Below are 23,781 nucleotides of genomic sequence, written 5' to 3'. Positions count from 1 at the left end.
AGATTGTAAGCTCTTACAGCAGTTAACTCTATCCCTGAAGTGTAAGGCCTATCTCTAAACTTTGAGATGCTGATCCCCTAGCATATGTTGTCACAAACATTGGGACTGGCGGTTTGATGTGCTGAGCCCGAGCATGGGACTTGCCCTTATGAAGCTCATTACCACAAAGGAGAGTCGAAACTTGTATGTAATGGTGCCTAAGAGTCTCCCCCTGAGTACCTCTTTGTTGCTCAGATGTGGCCCTCTCTCTCTCTAACTGAGCCATCTCGACAGGTGAACTCGCTGCCCTCCTGCCTACGTGGGACCCGACTCCCAGAGGTGTAAATCTCCCTGGCAACGCAGAGTATGACTCCCGGGGATGAATGTGGACCCGGCATCGTGGGACTGAGAGTATCTTCTTGACCAAAAGGGGGATGCAAAATGAGACGGAATAGTTTCAGTGGCTGAGAGATTCCAAATGGAGTCGAGAGGTCACTCTGGTGGACATTCTTATGCACTATATAGATAACACCTCTTAGGCTTTAATGTATTGGAATAGCTAGAAGTAAATACCTGAAACTACCAAACTCCAACCCAGCAGTCTGGACTCCTGAAGACAATTATATAATAATGTAGATTACAAGGGGTGACAGTGTGATTGTGAAGACCTTGTGGATCACACCCCCTTTATCTAGTGTATGGATGAGTGGAGGAATGGGGATAAAAACTAAAGGACAAATGGGGTGGGATGGGGGGATGATTTGGGTGTTTTTTTTTACTTTTATTTTTTATTCTTGTTCTGGTTCTTTCTGATGTAAGGAAAATGTTCAGAGACAGATTGTGGTGATGAACACATAACTATGTTATCATACTGTGGACAGTGGATTATATGTCATGGATGATTGTATGGTGTGTGAATGTATTTCAATAAAACTGAATTTAATAAAAAAAAAAGAAATTAACAAAAAAAAAGAATCATCACTTTTAAAAGAAGAAGAGATAATTTTCTTCTGGGAGTCATTTAAAAGATTTCTCCATTCTATCTTACATTCCCTCAGAAAATTGCAAATCTCTATAACCTTGAATAATGCACTTAAATTTCAAGATTTAGTTCTTTTATAGTATTCTGCTCAAAAAGTTTCTCTTGGTTTTAGTTACCCCTCTTTCCTTATACCCAAGTTTGGATTCAACTGGCAAAGTAAAATAAATTTGACCTTGAAACTTGAAGCAAATATCTGTCAGAGAAGGGTCCTCAGGTGAGTGAGATTATCTCTGTGACTTCTTTGATTGGTTTATAATGTTTTAATATACATTCAAAAAATATTTTCCAGAAAACCTTGAAGAACTAGGCTGGATAAGAAATCCATCTATTGGTCCCCTCTACACATTAGTTTAGAAACGTGAGTACTTGTTGGATATTGTAGTGGCAGGACTCTGAAATGAAAATTTCTTACTATTTCTCTTTTGAGCCAGAATATCGAGGCCTGTGCAGAAAATTATTTAAAACTGTCATATTTGTGAGTCAAATTTCTTTCAATACTGTGTAAATAAAATAAAATATGGAAATAAAGTAGATGCTGTGATAGATATAATATTTGCAACTCTCATCCATAACACTGATTCCAAAACATCTTTACTGTTCTTACTGAATGAGATTTTAGAAGTGAATCGTCTAGACACAACATACAGGTTTTCTGAAATACTTGATAAAGAAACCCTTTTCTTCTGAAACAACTTTTACTGCCTCTTGGAATACTTGTCTTTTATACAATGTAGGTTAGGAAATACTATCTCACATAAGATCTCTTAATGAACAGAGATCAGGCTGCAAAGAGGAAGTTTAATGAGTAGGATTAGTAAGAATTCACTGAACCTAGGGTTCCAGTGGGCCACCAAGTATTTAGCTCCTGTTCATAAAAAACAGCCAGCCCTGAAGTTAGAGTCAGAGCAGGCCTAGGGTTGAATATAAATTGGGATAGTAACACTACCTGATGTGCTGTTGTGAGGATGAAATAAGATAATGCAGGTGAAAGGTACCTTTAAAGTATTATATAGTTTACACTATTATTTGATCAACCAACACTTGTCTCAGTTTCTAATGATCTCTCCCCAACTGCTCTCTCTTCCAACTGCTTTATTTCTCCATTAATAGAATCATATAAAATTTCTGATATTCAATTGTTTTGGTCCAAGAAATATGGTACTTTCATATGATTTGATCTAACATATTTCATAACAATAAAGTTTTACACATATGCTATTTTAAAACTCAAAACAACGAAATTAAAAGTTTCATCTTTTTCTAGAGAGTATCCACTTTTAGGTTATTTTTATATGACAGATATGCCATGTGTTAATTTTTTTCCTGAGAATCACAATTATAAAAAGGTACTTGGCACCAATCTATAATGATATATTTAGAGCTCTGAAAAATTTGTTGAGATAATTTCCAGTAAAATTACAAATATTTAAGAATTCTCATGCAGTTTATACTCAGTATTTACATTTGAAAATTATTCTAATATTCTGTGATATTTAATTTTCAAGGTTGAATACATAAAATGCAGAGATCTAATGTTCTCATAAAAATAATTATTAATGAATGTGAAATTCTAGATCAAAATAGTCAAAGCAATTTGTACGTCGCTTTTGTTTTGCAAAGGAAAGAAAAAGTTTAATGTGAGGAATTTTAAAGGAAATTTCATTTTTTTTTGATCCCCAGTTGTCTAATGTAGACATTACTGAATAATTAATAACATAAGAGCATTCCTAGCATTCCTAATAGACAGATACACATCAAAGCAAATGGCAATAGTGGAAAGAGTAAACAGAGTCAGGAGGATGGGTTCCAGAGTCAGGTCTGTCATTCACTTGCAAGGTACATTTGGGCAGAACACAAAACTTATCTGAGATTAAGATTAACTGTCTCTCTCAAGTCCTCGGAACTTTTAAATGCTTTGGATTCTCTCTCTTCGAATTGAAGCCAACTGAGTGGATACTGAAAAGACTTGCTTCTAGGGAAGCACTTAAGATGTCACATAGGTTAAATGAGCAATTTTATTGCCTCACTATACTAGTTCAATAGAAAGCTGCCTGCTAATATGCATGCTCAAGGGTTAACATATTTTTCTACTGTGAATATCAAACAGGAGAAACTAAAATAGATTTAGATACTACTGGAATAACACCATTTTACTCCGGAACAGTTTCCTTTCTCAAGCTTTCAAAATTATACTCCTGGTTTTATAACAAACCATTTACAGCACTTCCTATTGAGAGCTGGGATTGAGCTTCAGTGAGGGTAACCATGGAATCCACCTACAGTTTATAAATATCAAGCACCTAGATAAAGCATATATTTGACAATCTTCTATATGACAGAAAGCTAGTACAGTGGGTTTCCCTTTGGGGTATTTTCTGAGAGAGAAAAATAAACTACAAAAGTCTGCATCATTCATAAAAGTTTAATAGCTCTTTATTTCTAAACCTACAGAGAAAATTTTAAGAATATTTTAAAAAATTGGCAATCATATATGAATTTTAAATGAACACTAAGCTAGGAAAGGAAAATATTCTTCAAAAATAAAATGCTAATTAATTTTCTAATAGGACAATTTAATTAAAGCTCTTCCTACATCTTTTTTTTGGGCCCTGATGCCCTCCTATATTTTTTTCTTAATATATTTGAGTAATAACATGATAATACAAATATTTTTGGAAAATGATACAGAATAGAAAACAGAAATACTTGAGATAAACAAATATATAATAATTTAATAGATAAATAAAATATGGCCAACACATAGGAACATGATGCATCATTCATTTAATTAGGTGGGGAATTTTGATATTTAGTTCTCACACTGTATAACCTCTCATACTATATATTAGAGCCAAATGTAGAATTAGAGTTAAATGCAAAAAATGAAATAATTTTTTAAAAATTAAAAATATGGATGTATATTTTACTAATCTCAGGTTGTGAAAAGATTTTTAATCATAAAACAATACAAAATTATAAAGGAAAATACTGGTGTATCTACATAAAATCTAGTATATTGAAAAAAATCAAGCTAGAAAAAGATTAAAAAGTAAGGTAAGAAAGAACTGGAAAAAATATTGAAAAACAAATCTAAGAAAACATTTTAACGTCCATAAATTATAAACGCCTTTAACATTAATAAAACTTCTGGTTGACTAAGATGGTGGCATAAGACAATTCAGGGTGTTATTTTCCCAAAGAACCTTTGCACAAATAGTAAAAATGAACTGAGCCATCTTCCCCCAAACTCCAGGAAACAGTTAAAGGGTTGTGGTAACTGGGTGAGTACCAGGTTAAGAAAACGCAGATGTTAGGAGAAGGTCATGGTGCCCGTGCTGGCCCATTTCCCAACCCCTCCCTGGGGCATTGCGGAGCCAACCTGTGCTCCCACTGTGGGTCTTTGGTCTTGTTCCACAGGGAGCAGAGTAACCCCTAAGGTATACTGGTGTGCTTATATGTTAGTGCCAATCTATAGGGTGGCAACCTGAAATAATTAACCAGGAAACTCATCTCTGAATGCCCTCACAGAACTTGTCCTGCAGTCAGAAGCAGTTTGCTGACAGCTAAAGCAGTGTAAGAGAAAATTAAGTCAAAAGGCAGAGAGTGGCAGAATGAATTAAAAAAGGCATGACCCAACTATATGTTGCTTACAAGAGACTCATCTTAAGTTCAAAGACACAAGCAGGTTGAAACTGAAAGGATGGAAAAATATACACCATGCAAATAGTAACCAAAAGGGAGTCTGGGTAGCCATACTAATAGCAGATAAAATAGACCTCAAATTAAAAACTATTATGAGGGACAAAGAAGATCACTAATACTAATAAAGGAGGTCAATTCAACAAGAAGACATAACAACTATAAGTATATATATATGTACCTATGCCAGACAAAATACTTGAAGCAAAAATTGACAGACTTGAAGGGAGAAATAGGCGGTTCTACATTAATAGTAGGAGGCTTCAATACACCACTTTATAATATTGGAGAGAACACCTAAGCAGAAGCTCAATAAGGAAATAGAAGACAAACAATACTTTAAATCAAATAGACCTAACAGACATATATAGAATACTCCACCCAACTGAAGAGTACATATTCTTCCCTAGTGCACATCGGTTATTTTCCAGGATAGACCATAAGTTAGGTCACAAAACAAGTCTCAATATATTTAAAAATATCTTCTCCAACAACAATAGAATGAAGCTAGAAATCAATAAAATAGGGAGAAATGGAAAATTCATAACTACATGGAAATCAAACAACATACTCTTATACAACCAGTGGTCAAAGAAGACAAACTAAGGGAAATTAAGAAACATCTTGAGGTGAATGAAAATGAAAACACATCATAATGAAATTTATGGGTTGTAATAAAGGCAGTGTTGAGAGGGAAAATTACAGCTAAATGCTTACATTAAAAAAGAAGAAATCTCAAATCAGAGACCTACCCTTACAACTGGAAGACCTAGAAAAACAAGATCAAACTAAACTCAACTAGAGCAGAAGGAAGGAAATAACAAAAATTAGAGTAGAAATAAATGAAATAGAGAATAAAAAAAAAAAAAACAAAACAGATAGAATCAACATAACCAAAAGTTCGTTTTTGAAAAGAGCAATAAAATTGCCAAACCTTTAGATAGACTGACAAAGGATAAAAGAGAGTATGCAAATAACTAACATTTGAAATAGAAAGGAGGAACATTACTACTGACCCCACAGAAATAAAAAGGATTTTAACAGGATACTTTAGACAATTGCATGCAACAAATTAGACAGCCTAGATGAAATGGACAGATTCCTAGAAACACACCAACTACCTACACTGCCTTAAAAAGAAACAGAACATTTCAACAGACCAATAACAAGAAAAGAGATGAATCAGTAATCAAAAACTTCCCAACAAAGAAAAGCCCAGGACCAAATGGCTTCAGTGGTGAATTTTACCAGGCATTCCAAGAATTAACATCACTCCTGCTCAAAGACTTCCAAAACACTGAAGAGAGGGAACTCTTTCTAACTCATTCTATGAGGCAAACATTACCCTAACACCAAGGCCAGATAAAGACAGCACAAGAAAAGAAAATTACAGACTGACATCTCTTATAAATACAGATACAAAAATCCTCTACAAAATACTAGCTCACCTACTCCAACAGGACATTAAAAGAATTATACACCATGGTCAAGTGGGATTTACCCAAGGTATGCAACATAAGAAAATCAGTTAATATAATATACCACATTAATAGAATAGAGGAAAACACACATAATCACATACACATTTTCATTTCAATTGATACAGAAAGGCATTTAACAAATCCAGAACCCATTCTTGATAAAAACACTAAGAACACTAGAAATAGAAGGAAACTTCCTCAACATGAGAAAGGCATATATGCAAAGCCGACAACTCACGTAATACTTAATGGCAAAAAATTGGAAACTTTCCCTCTAAGATCAGGAATAAGACAAGGATACCCACTGTCATAACTGCTATTCAACATTTTGCACTGGAAGTTCTAGCCAGAGCAATTAGGCAAGAAAAAGAAATAAAAGGCATCCAAATTGGAGAAGAAGAAGTAAAACTTCTGTATTTGTAGATGACATGGTCTTGTATATACAAAATCCTGAAAAATCTACAACAAAGCTATTAGAATTAATAAATTCAGCAAAGTGGCAGGTTACAAGATCAACATGCAAAAATCAGTAGTGTTTTTATACACTAGTAATTAACAATTTAAAGAAGAAATCAAGGAAAAATTTATAATAACAATGGAAGGAATCAAATATCTAGGAATAAATTTAGGATGTAAAGGACTTATACATGGAAAAGTACAAACAACTGCTAAAAGAAATCATAGAGGACCTAAATAAATAGAAGGACATTCCATGTTCATGGATTGGAAGACAAAACATTAAGGTGTCAATTCTATCCAAAGCAATTTAAGATTCAATGAAATCTCAATAAAAATTCTGATAGCCTTCTTTGCAGAAATGGAAAAGGCAATCATCACATTTATACGGAAGGGTAAGGGGCCCTGAACAGCCAAAACCATCTTGGAAAAGAAGAATGAAGTTGGAAGATTCACACTTCCTGATTTTAATACTTGTTAAACATGCTGAGTGAATAAGCTAGATACAAAAGGAGAGATATTGTATGTTACCACTAACATGAACTCTGTGAACAATGTGAAAAATAAGTGTCTTATGATGTAGAGTATAGGAGACCTAGAGATAGACAGAAGCTAGTGAAGGGGGAATGATAATCTAATGTGTACGCACATGATAATGAGGGTGAACTTAATGGTATGGGAATGGACAGGTATGTTTATGGTTCATTAATGGAATTATAAGTATCAGTGCCACAATGAAGGTGAACAGGTTCGAAAGTGGTTGTTTAAAGGCATGTAACCCACAGAGTAGCACTACAAACCTAAATAAGTGTTAGCATGATATACTTATAAGGCATGACACTGGTACAAAGAGTTAACAATACAGTTGTATAAGAAAAAAACTACCCATTACATATTATAGACCATATTTAATAGGAATATCTTACCAGCACTACACTAATACTAGGGATGAGTAATTAGTGGCTGATAAGAGCTCTGGGATGTTCTATGCTATGATAATTGTTTAAAGTTGAGAGTGAAGATGATTGTACAACTAAGTGATGATAATGTGAGATAAAATTTATTTGTTTATCTTGGGAAAGTATATATGTTATATGAAATTAGGAACCCACTACTTAATAAATCAGGCCTTCAAGTTGAGGCCTGCTCTTGTGAAACTTAGGGCTGAAAATGGAGGCTAAGCCTTCCTATAATTATGCCTAAGAGGCACCTCCAGAGAACCTCTTTTGTTACTCAGATGAGGCCTTTCTCTAAGCCCAACTTGGCAAATAAATTCATTAACCTCCTCCCCAAGTGGGACATGCCTCCCAGGGGAATGAATCTCCCTGGCGACATGGGACACAACTCCCAAGGAATGAACCTGGCCCTGGCATCGAGGGACTGAAAATGCCACCTTGACTAAAAGGGGGAAAAGAAAGGTACAAAACAAGGTTACAGAGATCTCAAATAGAGTTGAGAGGCAATCCTGGAGGTTTCTCTTATGCAAGCTCCAGCTAAATATCACAAATGGCCACAATATGCCATGCCCTTACCAACAGTAGTTCCAAAATACCTAGGTCCCTATTTGAGATTCTATAAAAGATTCTCTCACTAAGTTTTATCTCTCAAAAACTTAAATCCACCAGTGTTCCTATGCCAGACAAGTCCTAAAACCCAGAGGCAACAGCCTCTTTAAGAATAACAATCAGATGCAGCCCCCTTCCCCATACTGTTGACATCCCCTTTCAATATGAACAAGTCAGAGTGGTCACTGCTTAGATACCCCTAAAGATCAAGAAAGAGATTAAACAAGAGGAAAGAGTAGCAACAGGCAAGATAGGATTTAACAAAGGATTATGAATACTGAAACTTATAAAACACATTTATATATATATATTTAGATGCTAGGGTATTAGAATAGCTAGAAGGAAATAACTGAAATGGTGGAACATTTATATCACAGAGATAAGTGAGGAGAGTGGGGAGTGAGCTTACTGGCTGCACCAGCACCTATAACATTCTTTGAAATGTGCTCTATAGCTCTTCATTGAATTGTGCTTTGAAAGTTAGCACCTTTCTGTACATATCCTATATTTCACAATAAGGAAAGAAATGAAACTATGGAACTGTAACATTTTTTTCAAATTACCTATATAACTGCTTATTGAGCTATACTTTGAAAGTTAACACCTTTCTGTATGTATGTTATATTTTACAATAATGGAAATACCTGAAATTATCAAACTGTAACCCATAACATTCTTTGAAATTTGCTCCCTAACTACTTGTTAAATCATATTTGAAAGTTATTACTGTTATGTATCTACGTTAAAAGTTCACAAAAAAAAATGTATAAATTTTTTTTTTTAAACTTATTAAAACAAAGCTATGGTAATCAAAACAGCATGGAACTGGTATAAGAACAGATATAAAGGCCAATGGAATCAAATTGAGAGTTCAGACTTAAACTCTCACCTCTATGGCCAATTGTTTTTTGTCAAGAGTGGTAGGTTCATTCAATGGGGAAGGAATAGTTTCTTCAACAAATGGTGCTGGGAAAACTGGATATCCATATGCAAAGGATGAAGGTGGGCCCCTATCTCAAACCTTATAGAAAAATTACTCAAAATGGATCAAATACCTAACTATAAGAATCAAAACTATAATAATCCTAGAAGGAAATAGGGAAGCATCTTCAGGACCTTGTATTAGGCTATGGTTTCTTAGATTTTACACCAAAAATGCAAGTAACAGAAAAAAAAAAAGAGAAATAGGACTTCATCAAAATTAAAAACTTTGTGCATCCCTTCATATGGAAATAAAAAGACAACCTACACAAGGGAGAAAATATTTGGAAACACATATCCAATAAGGGTTTAATATCCAGAATACATAAAGAAAAATTACAACTCAACCACAAAAAGACAAACAACCCAATTTTAAAATGGGGAGAGGTCTTGAACAGACATTTCTCCAAAGAAGATATACAAATAGCCAACAAGCAAATGAAAAGATCCTCAACATCATTAGCCATTAGAGACATGCAAATAAAAATCACAATGAGATACCATTTCACAACCACTAGAATGGCTACTATTAAAAACTGAATATAACAAGTGTTGGAGAGAATGTGGAGTATAGGAACACTCATTCATTTTTGATGGGAATGTAAAATGGGGCAGCCACTGGGGAAAACATTTTGTCAGTTCCTCAGAAAATTACAGAATGATCATATGATCTCACAATCCCACTTCTAGGAATATACCCAAAAGGATTAAAAGCAGGGACTTGAACAGATATTTGTACACTGATGTTCACAGAGGCATTATTCATAATTGCCAAATGATAGAAGCATCCCAAGTGCCCATCAGCAGATGAAGGGTTATGCAAAACATGGCATATACATACAATGGAATAGTTTTTTTTTTTTTTTTTGAAGATGCAGAAGTTCTTATTGGTCACTGGTTCCCCAAAGGGGACCCTGCTTCTGCTGCCTCAGTGCCTCAGAACTTTGGTGTCATTGGTCTCAGATACCACTTTGCCATCCATGGTTCTGCGGGTGGTGGTCTTGTGGATGGTTTGCATGGAGTTGCTGCTGCCTAGGGCTTTGCTGAGACTGAAGTCCTCTCAGTCTTCTAGCAGGTGGCGATAGGTGGCAATCTTGGTCTCCAGCTTGACCTTGATGTTCAGCAGGGCCTTGTACTCCTAGGCCTGGCGCTGCCCCTCTGCCCGGGTCTGTGCCAGCTCCAACTCCAGACGCAGCAGGACCCCGTTGAGCTGCTCCATCTGCAGGGCATAGCAAGCTTCCACCTCCTGCAGGCTGTTCTCCAGGCTGGCTTTCAGGTTTCTCGTGGAGTCCAGGTCAATTTCCAAGGACTGGACAGTATGTCTCAGCTCTGTGAGTGTCATCTCAGCAGCTCCTATCTCAGTGGACTGAGAGGTGACCACTGTGGTGCTCTCTTCAATCTGCTGAGACCAGTACTTGTCCAGTTCCTCTCATTTCTTCTGAGCCAACTCATCATACTGGGCTCGGCTGTCTGCCACGATCTTGCTGAGGTCCTGAGACTCGGATGCATCCACCTCCATGGTCAGCCAAGAGCTGGCAATCTGAGCTTGTAGGCCCTTTACTTTCTCCTCATGGTTCTTCATGAAGAGCAGCTCCTCCTTGAGAGCCTTGATCTCAGTCTCCAGCTGCAGCCGAGTGACGTTGGTTTCATCAATGATCTTGCGGAGCCCATGCATGCCACTCTCCACAGACTGGTGCATGGCCAGCTCAGTCTCATACTTGACTCTGAAGTCACCAGCAGCCAGCCGGGCATTGCCAATCTGCAGAATGATGCGGGCATTGTCCACAGAAATTTCAAAGATCTGAGCCCTCAGTTCCTCAATGATCTTGAAGTAGTGGCTCCAGTCCCTGACCTGGCATCCCTTCTTCTCCAGGTGTTCCTGACTTTTGCCCTCCAGTCTCCGATTCTCAGTCTCCAGGCTCTTCACCCTGTCCAGGTAGGAGGCTAGGTGGTCGTTCAGGGCTTGCATGGTCTCCTTCTTGCCCTGGATGCCCCCCATTCCCGCCAGACCCCTAGCCACCCTGCCAGCCAGGCCCCTGGAGCCCCAGCCACCCCGGGAGCTAGAGGAGTGGGACACGGAGAACCGGGAGCCTGAGCCCCTGGTGCCCACATAGATGCTGGCCGTGCTGCTGGCCGTCCAGACCCGGTGGCTGGGCAACTGGACCGAGCCCAGGGATCAGTAGTTGGTGGAGAAGGTGGTGGAGCAGACTGTGAAGCTCATGTTGTCTGGGGAGTAAGGCAAGAGGCCAGAACTTGGGATATGGATGCAGACTTACAATAGAATATTATTCAGCCATAAAAAGGAATGAAGTGCTTCCTCTCCCAACATGGCAGCTTCAGCAAAAAAGAAGAATAAGAAGGGAAAGACCATCTTCCTAACAGATTTCCTTGCTAAGGATGGAAGGACTGATGAAGGAAGCACCTATGTTCCCAAATCAGTCACCTGGACTGATGAAACAGATGACTTACAAGGAGATGTTTCAACCACTTGGCACAGTAATGATGATGATGTTTCTAGGGCACCTCCAACTAACCATTCCATCCTTCCCACTGCTCCCTGAGCTGCTCAGGAACCTAATATCAGCTGGAGCTGTCTTCTCAAACTGCCACCCCACACTGCTTTTTTACACCCCACTGATGTGATAGAAGACTCCATTAAGGAATTCTTTAGAGGATCAGTGCAGTGTGTTTACCACATGAACGCAGCAATCCAGAGAGGTTGAAAGGTTTCGGTTATGCTGAGTTTGAGGACCTGGATTCCCTGTTCAGTGCCCTGAGCCTCAAGGAAGAGTTTCTAGGTCACAAGAGAATTTGAGTGGATGTTGTTGATCAAGCACAGGATAAAGACAGGGATGATCATTCTTTTGGCCAAGAAAGAAATCAGGATTCTAACAAAACATACAGATTGGAGGGCCCATCCTGCCACAGACAGCTTTGATGACTACCTGCTAAGAAGAGTGATGATAGCTTTGGAGACAATTGTTACGATTCAGACCAGTATCATGATGATGATATTGTGATGGCCCATGCCAGGATATGGACCGATATGGGAGCCAATTGCTATGATGACCAAGGCAGCAGAGACTAAGATAGATACTACACCTCTGGGTTAGGCAGAGGCAGAAGAGCATTCGGTAGTGGGTACTGCAGGGATGATGACTACAGAGGAGGCACAACTGCTATGAAGATCCATACGACAGATGGGATAATAGGTTATGGAGCTCCAGAGATGATTCCTCTCGAGATGATACAGGAACGATAGAGGTCCCCCAAAAGACCCAAACTGAATCTAAAGATTTGGAGTACTCCCAAGGAAGATGATTTCTCTGCTAGCACTTCTCAGTCTTTGGAGGGGCAAAGCCTGTTGACACAGCTGCTAGAGACTGGGAAGTAGAAGGGCTACAGAAGGAACAGGAGAAACTGCAGCATCCGCTGAATGAGCCCCAGGAAAGACACTCAAGTTGGTGAAGTGAAGAAACTCAGGAACAGAAACAGTCCAGGACATGAGTGAGTCATTGCAGACTGGGAACTCTGCCACATGTGGCAGAAATGCACGAAGGCAAAAGGGTGAGAAATCCCTGGAAAATGAAACACTCGGTATAAGGAAGACGACGGTCCCTACAACTTCGAAATCCCCCAAATATGATCAGCCTCTAAAGGTATTGTCAGCCTCTGCACCAGAGGAGAATGCTTTGTTGAAGTGAAGTTCTAATCCTCCTGTTTGATCTGAGCTCAGACACAGAGCAGCAATCTCCTATAAGTGGGGGAAAAATAGCTTCAGCTCAGCAAGGAAAGATGAAAACAAAGTAGATGGGTGAGTGTCAAAGTGGGAACTACATCTGTGGTTCAGGAGATGGAGGGAGCAAAGACCACTGGAAGGGGTCTGAGAAGAAAGATGGTAAAAAGGATCAAGACTCTGGATCTGCACCTGAGCCACAGAAAATGAAGAAAATCCAGCCCTTAAATTCAGTTCTGAAAGCAAGTATGCTGCTCTCTCAGTTGATGGTGAAGATGAAAACATGGGGGAAGATTACACCAAATAAACCTCTACAGCCTATGCTTTTTCTTAGTCTAACTCCATCCTGGAACATTTGAGAACAAATGAAATCTCTATCCAGACAAGACAAAATAAAACACACATCATCCTGGGAGAGGAAAAAAAAAGGAATGAAGTTCTGGTACATGTGATATTACGTGGATGAAACTTTAAGAGATCATGTTGTGTGAAATAAGCCAGACACAAAAGGACAAATATTGTGTGATCTCACTGACATGAAATAATTAGGGTAAGCAAATTCATAGAATCAGAAACTAGAATACAGGTTACCAGAGGCTGGGGTTGGAGTATGGAATTGGTGTTAATGTTTAATTGGTACAGAGTTTCTATTTGGAGTGATGCAAAAGTTTTGGTAATGGATGGCGGTAATGGTAGCACAACATTGTGAATGTAATTAACACCTCTGAATTAAACATGAATGCAGTTAAAAGGGTAAATTTTAGGTTGCATATATGCTACTAGAATAAAACTTAAAAACAAAACAAAACAAAACTGTATAAGGTTAGGGTGGTGCCCCGATACATCCCAGAGTAATTTGGGCAGAGAATAAAAAAGGATTTGCAAAGCCCCTTTGAGGGACTGGGGGAAAATGTGGAAATACTAAACTTGCCCATCTGGGGTATTCCCGATATTCTTGAAAGCAACTAATTTGTGAGTTGCAAGCAACCAATTGAGGACTACCAATGTAATAGGCCAAGCAGTCAACCTTGGGGCTTGCCCTTATGAAAATTATTCCTGCAAAGGAGAAGCTAAGCCCACTTATAATTATACCCAAGAGTCACCCCTAGAGAACCTCTTTTGCTGCTCAGATGTGGCCTCTCTCTCTAAGCCAACTCTGCAGGTAAACTCACTGCCCCCCACCTCCCTCCACCCCGGCCGCCAAATGGGACATGACTCCTAGGGGTGTAAATCTTCCTGGCAATGTGGGACGTGACTCCCGGGGATGAGCCTGGCCCAGGCATCATGGGATTGAAAAAGCCTTCTTGGACCAAAATGGGAAGAGAAATGAAACAAGATAAGGTTTCAGTGGCTGAGAGATTTCAAACAAGAGTTAAGAGGTCATTCTGGAGGTTATTCTTATGCAATATATAGATATCCCATTTTAGTTTATTAGAATAGCTAGAAGGAAATACCTGAAACTGTTGAACTATAATCCAGGAGCCTTGATTCTTGAAGATGATTGTATAAGTATATGGCTTTTAGGGCATGACTGTATAATTGTGAAAGCCTTGTGGCTGACACTCCCTTTATCTGGTGTAAGGACAGATGAGTAAGAAAATAAAGACAAAAAAAAAAACAAACAAAAAACAAAAATAATAGGGGGGTACAGGGTATGGGATGTTTTGGGTGTTCTTTTTAATTTTTGTTCTTTTTTGGAGTAATGAAAATGTTCAAAAAGTGATTGTGGTGATGAGTGCACAACTATATATGATACTTGGATGATTATCTGGTATGTGAATATATCACAGAATCGCATTAAAAACAAACAAAAACAACCTGCACAACATAAACAGTGAATCCTAATGTAATCTATGGATGACTAAAAATTAATGCAGATAAATCTCCTGATGCTCTAACAGAAAAAATGGCAAAGACACAATCAAAATTCAAATTACCAACAAATATACAAAAATGTTCAATATTATTGGTAACCAAATACAAATTAAAGCAAGAATGTAATAGTCATTAGCTGTATGTGAACTTGGGAAATTTACTTAAACTGTTAGTTTTTTCATCCATAAAATGAGAATAACAGTTCCTACTTAAGGTTGCTGTGAAAGTCAAGGGAGAATACTGCATGATCCATAAGTGCTCAGTAAATATTAGTTGCTGTTATTGCTACATTAGTTTTGGCTATGATACTGAGAAAAACAAAAACAATAATACTCAATGCTGATGAGAGTTTATATTCTCCATTTTTAAAGACCAGAAGTTGGCTCCACCTTTCTAGAAATTATTTTGGCAAAATTATCAGAAAATTTTAAAGGACCCATCTTTTGATTGAGGAATTTCACTTCTAGTAATTTATCCTAAGGAAACAACTGTACAGATGGATGAAGATTTACATATGAGCATGTATGTAAATACTATTTATAACCTAAATGGCCAACCAAGAGGGAATGGTTAAGTAAATTAAGGTACACTTAGATACATAAGGTATGTTACGCAGCTATTAAAAACCATGTTTTTAAGGCACATATAAGGCATGGGAAGATGTGTACCATAAGATAAGTAAGAAAAGTAGTATTTACAATAATTTCAATTTTACTTATATTAATATGCATATACACAGAAAACAGGGTGAAAAGACAAGATAACAGTAGTTATCTTGACAAGTTCTATTTCCTTCTTTACATTTGTATATTATCTTAATTTTCTAAAATACTAGCCCTTCTTTTATAATTAGTAAAATAAAGAAACTTTAAAAACCGAGGAAAATGAGGCTACCTAATTTATTTAAAAAATTATTGCCAATTTCAATATATTTATCGGTCTCTAAAAACCTCATTTATTTAAACATTCTTATACAAATATGTAACCTCAGATAAAGTGAAATTGAAGAAGCTTTGTAAACTTGAAGCTATCTCATCTGTTTAGATTTCAGTTCCATAGGAGAAAATTAAAATCTGGCTAGAATGCAAAAATCAATGACAACTATGTACTTTCGATTCTGACATTTTATTTTTTATGATTTCAGTGATTAAAAAAACCATTAATGCTTTCAATCATTATTAATCCAAAAGGTAAAAATGGACATTTATTCTCAAGAAAAATAATCTTTAAATGGTATTTAAACTTTAATGGTATAACTATTAGTCTGTAAGGAAATCACATTACTAAAGTTGTTTGTTTTGGGAACACAAAGTGAGGCTAAATGGCATCTGTGTGTGTCTGTGCCTTGGCTTCTATGTGTGTCTGTGCTTATATGTGTGTGTGTATGCTTGTGTGTATGTGATTGTAAGGGGAATGGTTTCTACTTTAGTCTGTAGAATTCGGTGGTATCTTTTAGAAAGTATATTACAGCTACTACTACTACTCCTTCCATTATTATTAATATAATTTATTGAGAGCTTATTATATATCAAGCTCATAGTAATCCTTAAATCCTATCATGAGGTATGTTCTATTATTATCCCCATTTAACAGATGAGGAAACTCAGCCATAGAGAAGTTAAGCAACTTGCTTAAGGCTACTCAGCTAGTAGGTGACAGGGCTGGGTTCTGGACCTTGGCCATTTGGCTCCAGGATCAACATTCTTAATTAGCACACAATATAACCTCACATAATATCAACAATTAAAGGAAAAAGGACCATAAGAGATAGCAAGCATCAAAATCACCTAGGATCTTCTATGTTGGATGAGCACTCAAAAATAGCTATTAAAAATCAGACTCTAAAGTGATATTCAGATTTTGTAAAGCAAACAGGAACCAAATATAAAATTACCTTCTTTAAAGGTTCTTTAAAGTGTGGGTGCAGAAGAAGATCATGTATATAGGAGTGGGGACAGTTGTGTTCTAGGAGAAAGATTTTGGACCCGGCAGTTGGAAGGCCTGAATTTTTGCTCTGGCTCATCATTCAATCTAATTAATAGCTTAATCCCAGGGAATTTACTTAAGTCTTCCAGGTATATCTTCTTTTCTATCTTTTGCATAGGGTTAAGAATAATATATGAGAACAAAGAGGAGAAAGAAATCACCAATTAAAATGACTATGCAAAGACTATGGTTATAATTGGCATAGAGGGGATGGATGGTTTATATGAACGCAATGTTCACAGGTGAGTGGCCATTGATCTTCAGGCCATTCTCTCCCTTTCCACCCTAGCAGCTACTGCAGTGCAGAGCATTCTTTTCATACTCCTTTTTTTCCTTTCCTCTGCCTCATATGGCTTTAATCATTCCTTTTTCATATCATTCAAGTAATTTCCAAGATGAATGCACAATTCTTTACATAATTAATTGTATTCTTGAAATAGATCATGCTATAATTTTGTATGAAGTGACTTGGGAGGTCTTATAGAAGACAGAATGATACCTCACTAAAAGCAGATTTTTTAGTCCATCTGACTTATGTTGAAATTAAGTTTCCATGTAACCTACTGCTTATTTTAATTCTCCAAATCAATTTCAAATTATTGGCAGTTGAATATATATGCATCAAGGTATGGCTATTCCAAATGAAATATCTCATTTATATGAATATCAGACAAACTCCGGATTCAGAATGCCATGCTGCAAAGACAAAATCTATATGCGTGACCCTGGCATTGAGGGATTGAGAATACTTTTATGACAAAAAGGGGGAAAAGTCAACAAAATAAGGTTTCAGTGGCTAAGAGAATTCAAATAGAGTCAAGAGGCTGTCCTGGAGGTTACTCCTATGCAAGCTTCATCTAGATATGCCAAATGACCACAGTATGTTAAGCCCAAGTCAAGAATAACTGAATTCCTATCTGAGACTCTATAAAGGTTTCACTCACTAAGTTTATTCTTCAGAAACTTAAATTCTTCAGAGAACTCCTATGCCAGCTAAGTCCCAAAACCCAGAGGCGATAGCCTCTTCAAGAACATCAACTAGATGTGTTCCCTTTTCTCATAAAGTTGACACCCCTTTTTAACATGAACAACTTAGGGTGGTCCCTGTCTAGACATCCCTGAAGATCAGTAAAGTGATTAAACTAGAGGAAGGGGTAGCAACAAACAAGATGGAATTTAACAAGGGATTATGAATACTGAATCTTTATATAATTTTCTTTGTCTTAGTTGCTGGGGTATTAGAATAGCTAGAAGGAAAGGATTGAAATGGTGGAACTGTAACATACAGCATCCTTTGAAATTTGTTCTATAGGTACTTGTTGAGTTGTAATTTAAAAGCTATCACCTTTTTGTATACATGTTGTATTTCACAATAAGGAAATAACTGAAAATATGGTACTAGAACTCATAATGACTTGGGAAGTTTCCCATATAACTACTTTTTAAAGCATACTTTGAAAAATATTACCTTTTTTTGTATGCATGTTATATTTCACAATAAGGAAATAACTGAAACTGTGAAGTTGTAACCTGTAATAGTCTTTGAAATTTGTTCTCTACTTGTTAAATTTCACTTAGAGAGTTATCACTTCTATGTATATATGTTATATTCTACAATAAAAAATATGATAAAAATATATTTGCTTCATAAATATAAACTAGTGGTATATTGACATTTTAGTTTACAAAGGAAATTTTACCTTGGAGGTAGGTCAGCTCAGCCTTTTTATACTAAAATTTAGGTCTCTACCTATGGTTACAATAGAGATTAGCCCACATTCCTCCTTTCCTCTTAGGAGTTGAAGCTCAAAGGCCAGGTACCAAAGTGTCCCTACTGAAGCTTCAAGTACCATTTTGGGGGGTGGGGATTGGAGAAATGAACATCAGCATCCTCCAACATCAGGAGCGTTCTACCATGAACCTCTCCTTTTAACAGCTGAAGGCATGTGGGAGCCAGGACAGGGGGCTACACTGTTGATATACATAGTCCGGAAATCTATCCCACTTTAAAGAGAGAATTTCTAATTTTAAAAGGCAGATTTATATTCTGTAATATATACCATGAAACTGTCTCCCTGGTCATGTTACTTGTGATATAAACTGGAGTAAACACATTCAGGATTGCACTAACTTTACCCTCTAGTCTGGGCAAACTCACATAGTTTCAGGGCACCGAGCAAAACTTTCAAGGCTAGGCCTTTATGAAGAGTGATAATACTTCAGTATCCCTCTGAGGACCATTTGCCTTTGTTTTTACCCACCTGCTCTGGAAGAGGTTAAGTGAGCTTTCCATGTCATTGTTTATTTGTTCTATCTTCCAGATATATTCAAATGAACTGCTCTTTAACTGTACTGGTAGTCATAAGAAGCAGCTTAGTTATATGCTCATGAGATAAAAATTAGCTTATGCTATATTTGAACCTAGTTTCAAGTACACTTTTTGACTATATTCTACAATCTTAGATTGTAAAAGCAACAATACATGAACAACAGAGTACCAGATTAGAAAAGGTAAAAATATACACATACACGAACATGTACACATATGCATATATGTAACGTATATTGTCTTCAACCACAATGGGTTTCAAGTGATAATTCCAGTCTATTTAAAAGCAAAAAAACTTGATGTATGAAGCAGCTATTAAGAAAATATTGCAGACTCCATGATTGTGAAGTTTTCCCCCTGTATTAGGTACATTTTCCTTTATGTAATTTTATCCATTACTTTTAATTACCATCTTAGTTATTTCTCAAAAAATCCTGTTTCTCCTTGCTACCCTTCAATTACTTCTAGATTACTATCAGAATTACCTTTTTCTTCTTTCTCCACTCCATTGCCTCAACCTATTATTATCTGGCATAATCTATGGGTTTGAAATGTTTAATCCTTCCTTCTAAGTCAGTTCTTTCTATTTCAGTTGGTTTTTAAATTCTTATTTCCAATCATCTCATTTTTCTAAACCTCATATGCCTTTTGGCATATCTGCTTACAAGAGCCTCACCTATCATGTGGAAAAAAAATAAAACAGGGATATATGATTTCATTCTTTCTTTCCAATTGTAAGAAACTACAAATACTCATGCAAAATGATAGGTAGCTATAATCAAAAGTATTAAAATCTTGTTCTTACAAGTTTTTTTCTACAAGACATTTTAAAAATATTAAACCAAGGTAAAAATAATAGTCACCTTTCCAGAAAGCTTCTGAAGACATATATGAAAGCACATTCTTGCTGTCACACTGAGAATTAATTACATGTCACCATGTAATTAACAATAATGCATAAGAGTAAAGAATGGAAAGAAAGCTTTTCCTTTTAACTACAGACAGGTAAAAAGGAGATAATATAAATTAGAAGAAATCATTAGTTCTATGAACAGGTAACAGTAAAATCTATTCAGAAAAGAAAGCATGCTATATTATACATTTTTATATATGTATGAATAATATGTTACACACACATATATATATTCTGCTTTGATATGTCAAGAAAGAAGTGAATGTCAAAAAAGACTAAATTCTACCATTCATGGTTATGTAAATCAAACCTCACTTTTTGAAACTCAAACCAATTCCTTATAAACAGAGGACTTGGAGAAACTCCTATTAACATGAAGATTTAAAAAAAGGGCCACAAGATGGTCACTTAATTAAAACATACACACATATACATATATACACTTTCTTTAGGCTGGTGAACTATCAAATCTTTAATCTCAAGGTAAAAAAAAAGTCTGATTACAAGCTTTCAAATCATTTGAAGATGTGAAAGACTGCATTTTAGCCTACTTCAAAGCCTTGTAAAGAAGTCATTTCTTCTTCCAACTCAAAGTATGTTTGGGGCAGAACTTCTGATAGAAGTGGTAATGCCAATCTAACCAATTTTAGAATATAAAGTGCTTCTAGCAATATTTGGATACATATAATTTGACAAAAAAGGTTTATAAACCTAAGCTTTGAAAATTAGAAAATACAAGCCCAACAAAAAAAGCATAATTTGTAATTGAAAGAAATAATATTTTGAAAAAAAACTTGTCCTTCCAAAAAGAGACAAAAATGACTAACTTTTATTTCCCAAGAGAATTATACCACTTTTATACAACGAAATTACAGAGACCACAAATTGCTTTCAACAATTCCATTGCTTCTTCATTTGACCACTTGAAAATCAAAATTCTTTTAGATTATAAATATAACTTTTTATAACTCTGTTATTACATACTGTGAATGGGGACAGGGGGCCAATCTTGTGGCCGTAGCGTCGAATGGCCTCTCTGATGTGGCAGGGCTGGATGGCATCGCTGTGAGCCTCAACACCACAGGCCACAGTGCTCTGTGACAGAAAAACACACAGATTGTTACTAAATCAAAAACACACAACAGAACTACAGTGTATAAAATAGGAAAATAAACTTCTATAAAATGGACCATTTTTTCCCTTAGGACACATATCACTACCACCATATACTAAATCTAAAAAAAGGTTCCATCATCAAATCAAAGATGACTTTTACATGACCCCTACCTAGCAGAACTACTAAATGCAATTTTTATGTGCACAATATTTCACCCAGGTTTGCATGTCAAAGTACAGGAAAACAGAGTCACTTGCATGCAGATGAAAAGTGTCACGGAGACTTACTGAAAGAACCATAGGAAGCTATTTTTTTAAAAAACCATTTTAAACATTTATTATTATAAATATTTCTTGGGAGCTTCTTGGATATATTTCTGAAGTAAGTGAAGGGCCATCAATTTTAAACTGAACAATGTAAAATTGCTATATATTTATTTATAATACTAGGGGGTGATCCTAAAATACCATTTCAACTTGGTTCATATTTTCTAGGTGTCCTCAGGGAAAGAAAAGTGCAAAAACAAAAAACTTTCTATTTTAATGTGTCTCATCTGTAAAAGGCAGGTTTGAAAGCACAAAAAGATACAAGAAAAAAAGATTATTTGCATTGAGAGTACGGATACCATTTAAGAAATCAAAGATGTGTGTGCATAAGTGTTTAAAAACATGATTTCACTCAAAGTTGAAACACTCAATAAGGGCATTATAGTCTCATGGTTCAGTTGCAGGCTCTGGCTTCCTAGTACCTGAGTCCAGATCCCAGACCTGTCAGTCATCAGCTCCATCGAGTTATGTAATATTTCTGGGCCTCAGTTTCCTCATCTGTAAAACTGAGATAATAACTATGGCTGTTTTATAGGATTGTTGTGAAAATTAAATGAGTTGATATATGTAAATCACTTAGAACAGTACCTGACACATGTTAGCTATTAATAGTATTAGGCTATTATTTAAATTAAGGATTAAAAACGGAATCCATATATTCTTGAAACGGTAAGATAATTAGTTTTAAAGTACAATAGGTACCAGATGCCTGGTCATCAATCTTAAAGAATCGAAAGAAAGAAATAGTGGCTTGTGTATACTGTGGAAGGTCATTTTTAGTTATATAATTAAGATTTTTTATGCTAATTATTACAATTATCACTCAAAATTTCTGATAGGGGTACAACCAGCATGAACTCTATGGACAGTTACTTGACAAAATCTTATCAAAATAAAAAAGTACAACCCCTTTGACCAACAATTTCACTTCTAAGAATTTATCCTAAAGCTTTATTACACCGGTACAAAATAACATATATACAAGGATATTCACTGCAACACTGTTTGGATTGATGAACTAAAATGTTCATCAATGAAGGACTGGTTAAATAAATTATTATACATTCATTCAGTTAAACAGAAACCACAGGAGCCACTAAGATGAATGAGGCAATTCCATATATGCTTCTCTGGAGCTATCTCTAAGATATATTACATAGGAAAAAAACAAAGTACCCATTGTGTGGCAATGTTACCATCTTTTTTTTTTTTTTTTTTTTAAAGCTGAACATTATAAACCTATTTAAACATAGACTATCTCTGTAAGGACATTCCAAAACCCAGAACACTGCTCATCTCTTGGAGGGTGAATAGACGGTTAGAGGACAGGGGTCAGAAGGAGACTTACTTTTCACTGTATACCATTCTGTTCTTTTTGAATATACTTTTAGTGTTCATGCATGCCTTCCTATTACATACTAGTAAGATAATTAACAAATTCTCCCAAAGCAAACATATCTGCTAATTATCCAAGCTGAATCTGAAATAAGACAAAATATAAAACAAAACAGATCTTGATTATTTTAATAAGATCTGAAATAAGCTGAACATGAATTTACTTTAGGTAATATATTAGACTTATTAGAATTATTCTAATATATTCCAACAATACCCCAAATAACATATCTGCTGTGCCCACAATAACAAGGATTAAATTATTCTAACTCCTCACTTTGGCACTAGTATAAAAGTGCACAGGGTTTCTTTGAGAGTTTTCTCATTTTCATTTCCAATACTTTGCTTGGGTTGGAATATATTAGAATAAATGTAATCATCATGACCCAGATGAGGGTAAAGACTTCTCTGGGTCCCTTCTGTTCCATTTTCATATATGACTAATACAGACTCATTCACTGCTAGGTATAATAGATGTTTATGAAGTAGGCTGAGGCCTTCTATCCCTTTGTGGAAATGCATGCAAATATTTAGATAGATTTGGAATACTTTAGTGTGAAGCCTTCAAATGGCAACCGAGGTGTAAACACAGAAGAAGGTGAGACATCTAAAGGGTCAGTATCTTCTACATTAAGTAGAGAGGGAAGTTCTTTCTGTGTGCTCCTCTATGGTTTCAACTAAAGTTACTCCTTTCTTCCCCCAAATTGGATTCATTTCTCATTTCTTCTCTCCATGGGCAATAGAGATTCTACTCTTCCTCTACTTTCTTAAATAAAATTGATTTTGGCATAGAACATTGTGGTCAAAATCTCTCAGAACCTCTCGCATGGCAATCAAATAGGATTTGGGAACACTGAAGCAGGAGGCATAAGTTAGAAAGTACCTTGTGATTCCTTTTTGT

The 23,781-nt window shown here is 36.2% G+C and overlaps 1 protein-coding gene and 2 pseudogenes across 7 annotated transcripts in view; 1 reads left to right on the top strand and 2 right to left on the bottom strand.

The window, feature by feature from the left end:
* The window catches only part of SUPT3H (SPT3 homolog, SAGA and STAGA complex component), a 618,339-nt gene that overhangs the window by 72,605 nt on the left and 521,953 nt on the right, over nucleotides 1-23,781 (bottom strand). For all 7 annotated transcript variants that reach the window (XM_037843148.1, XM_037843147.1, XM_037843146.1 and 4 more), the window contains one exon: nucleotides 21,027-21,137. In XM_037843148.1, coding sequence (XP_037699076.1) covers nucleotides 21,027-21,137 — 111 coding nt within the window. Of the gene's footprint in view, nucleotides 1-21,026; nucleotides 21,138-23,781 lie in introns of those variants that run through there.
* On the bottom strand, nucleotides 10,096-11,424 carry LOC119539499 (annotated as a pseudogene).
* Nucleotides 11,531-13,246, top strand: LOC119539497 (annotated as a pseudogene).

Source organism: Choloepus didactylus, chromosome 7, assembly GCF_015220235.1.
Source record: "Choloepus didactylus isolate mChoDid1 chromosome 7, mChoDid1.pri, whole genome shotgun sequence".
In the NCBI taxonomy this organism is placed as follows: Eukaryota; Metazoa; Chordata; class Mammalia; order Pilosa; family Megalonychidae; genus Choloepus; species Choloepus didactylus.
The sequence above is the reverse complement of the archived record's forward strand: the minus strand, read 5'-3'. Positions and strand labels throughout refer to the sequence as shown.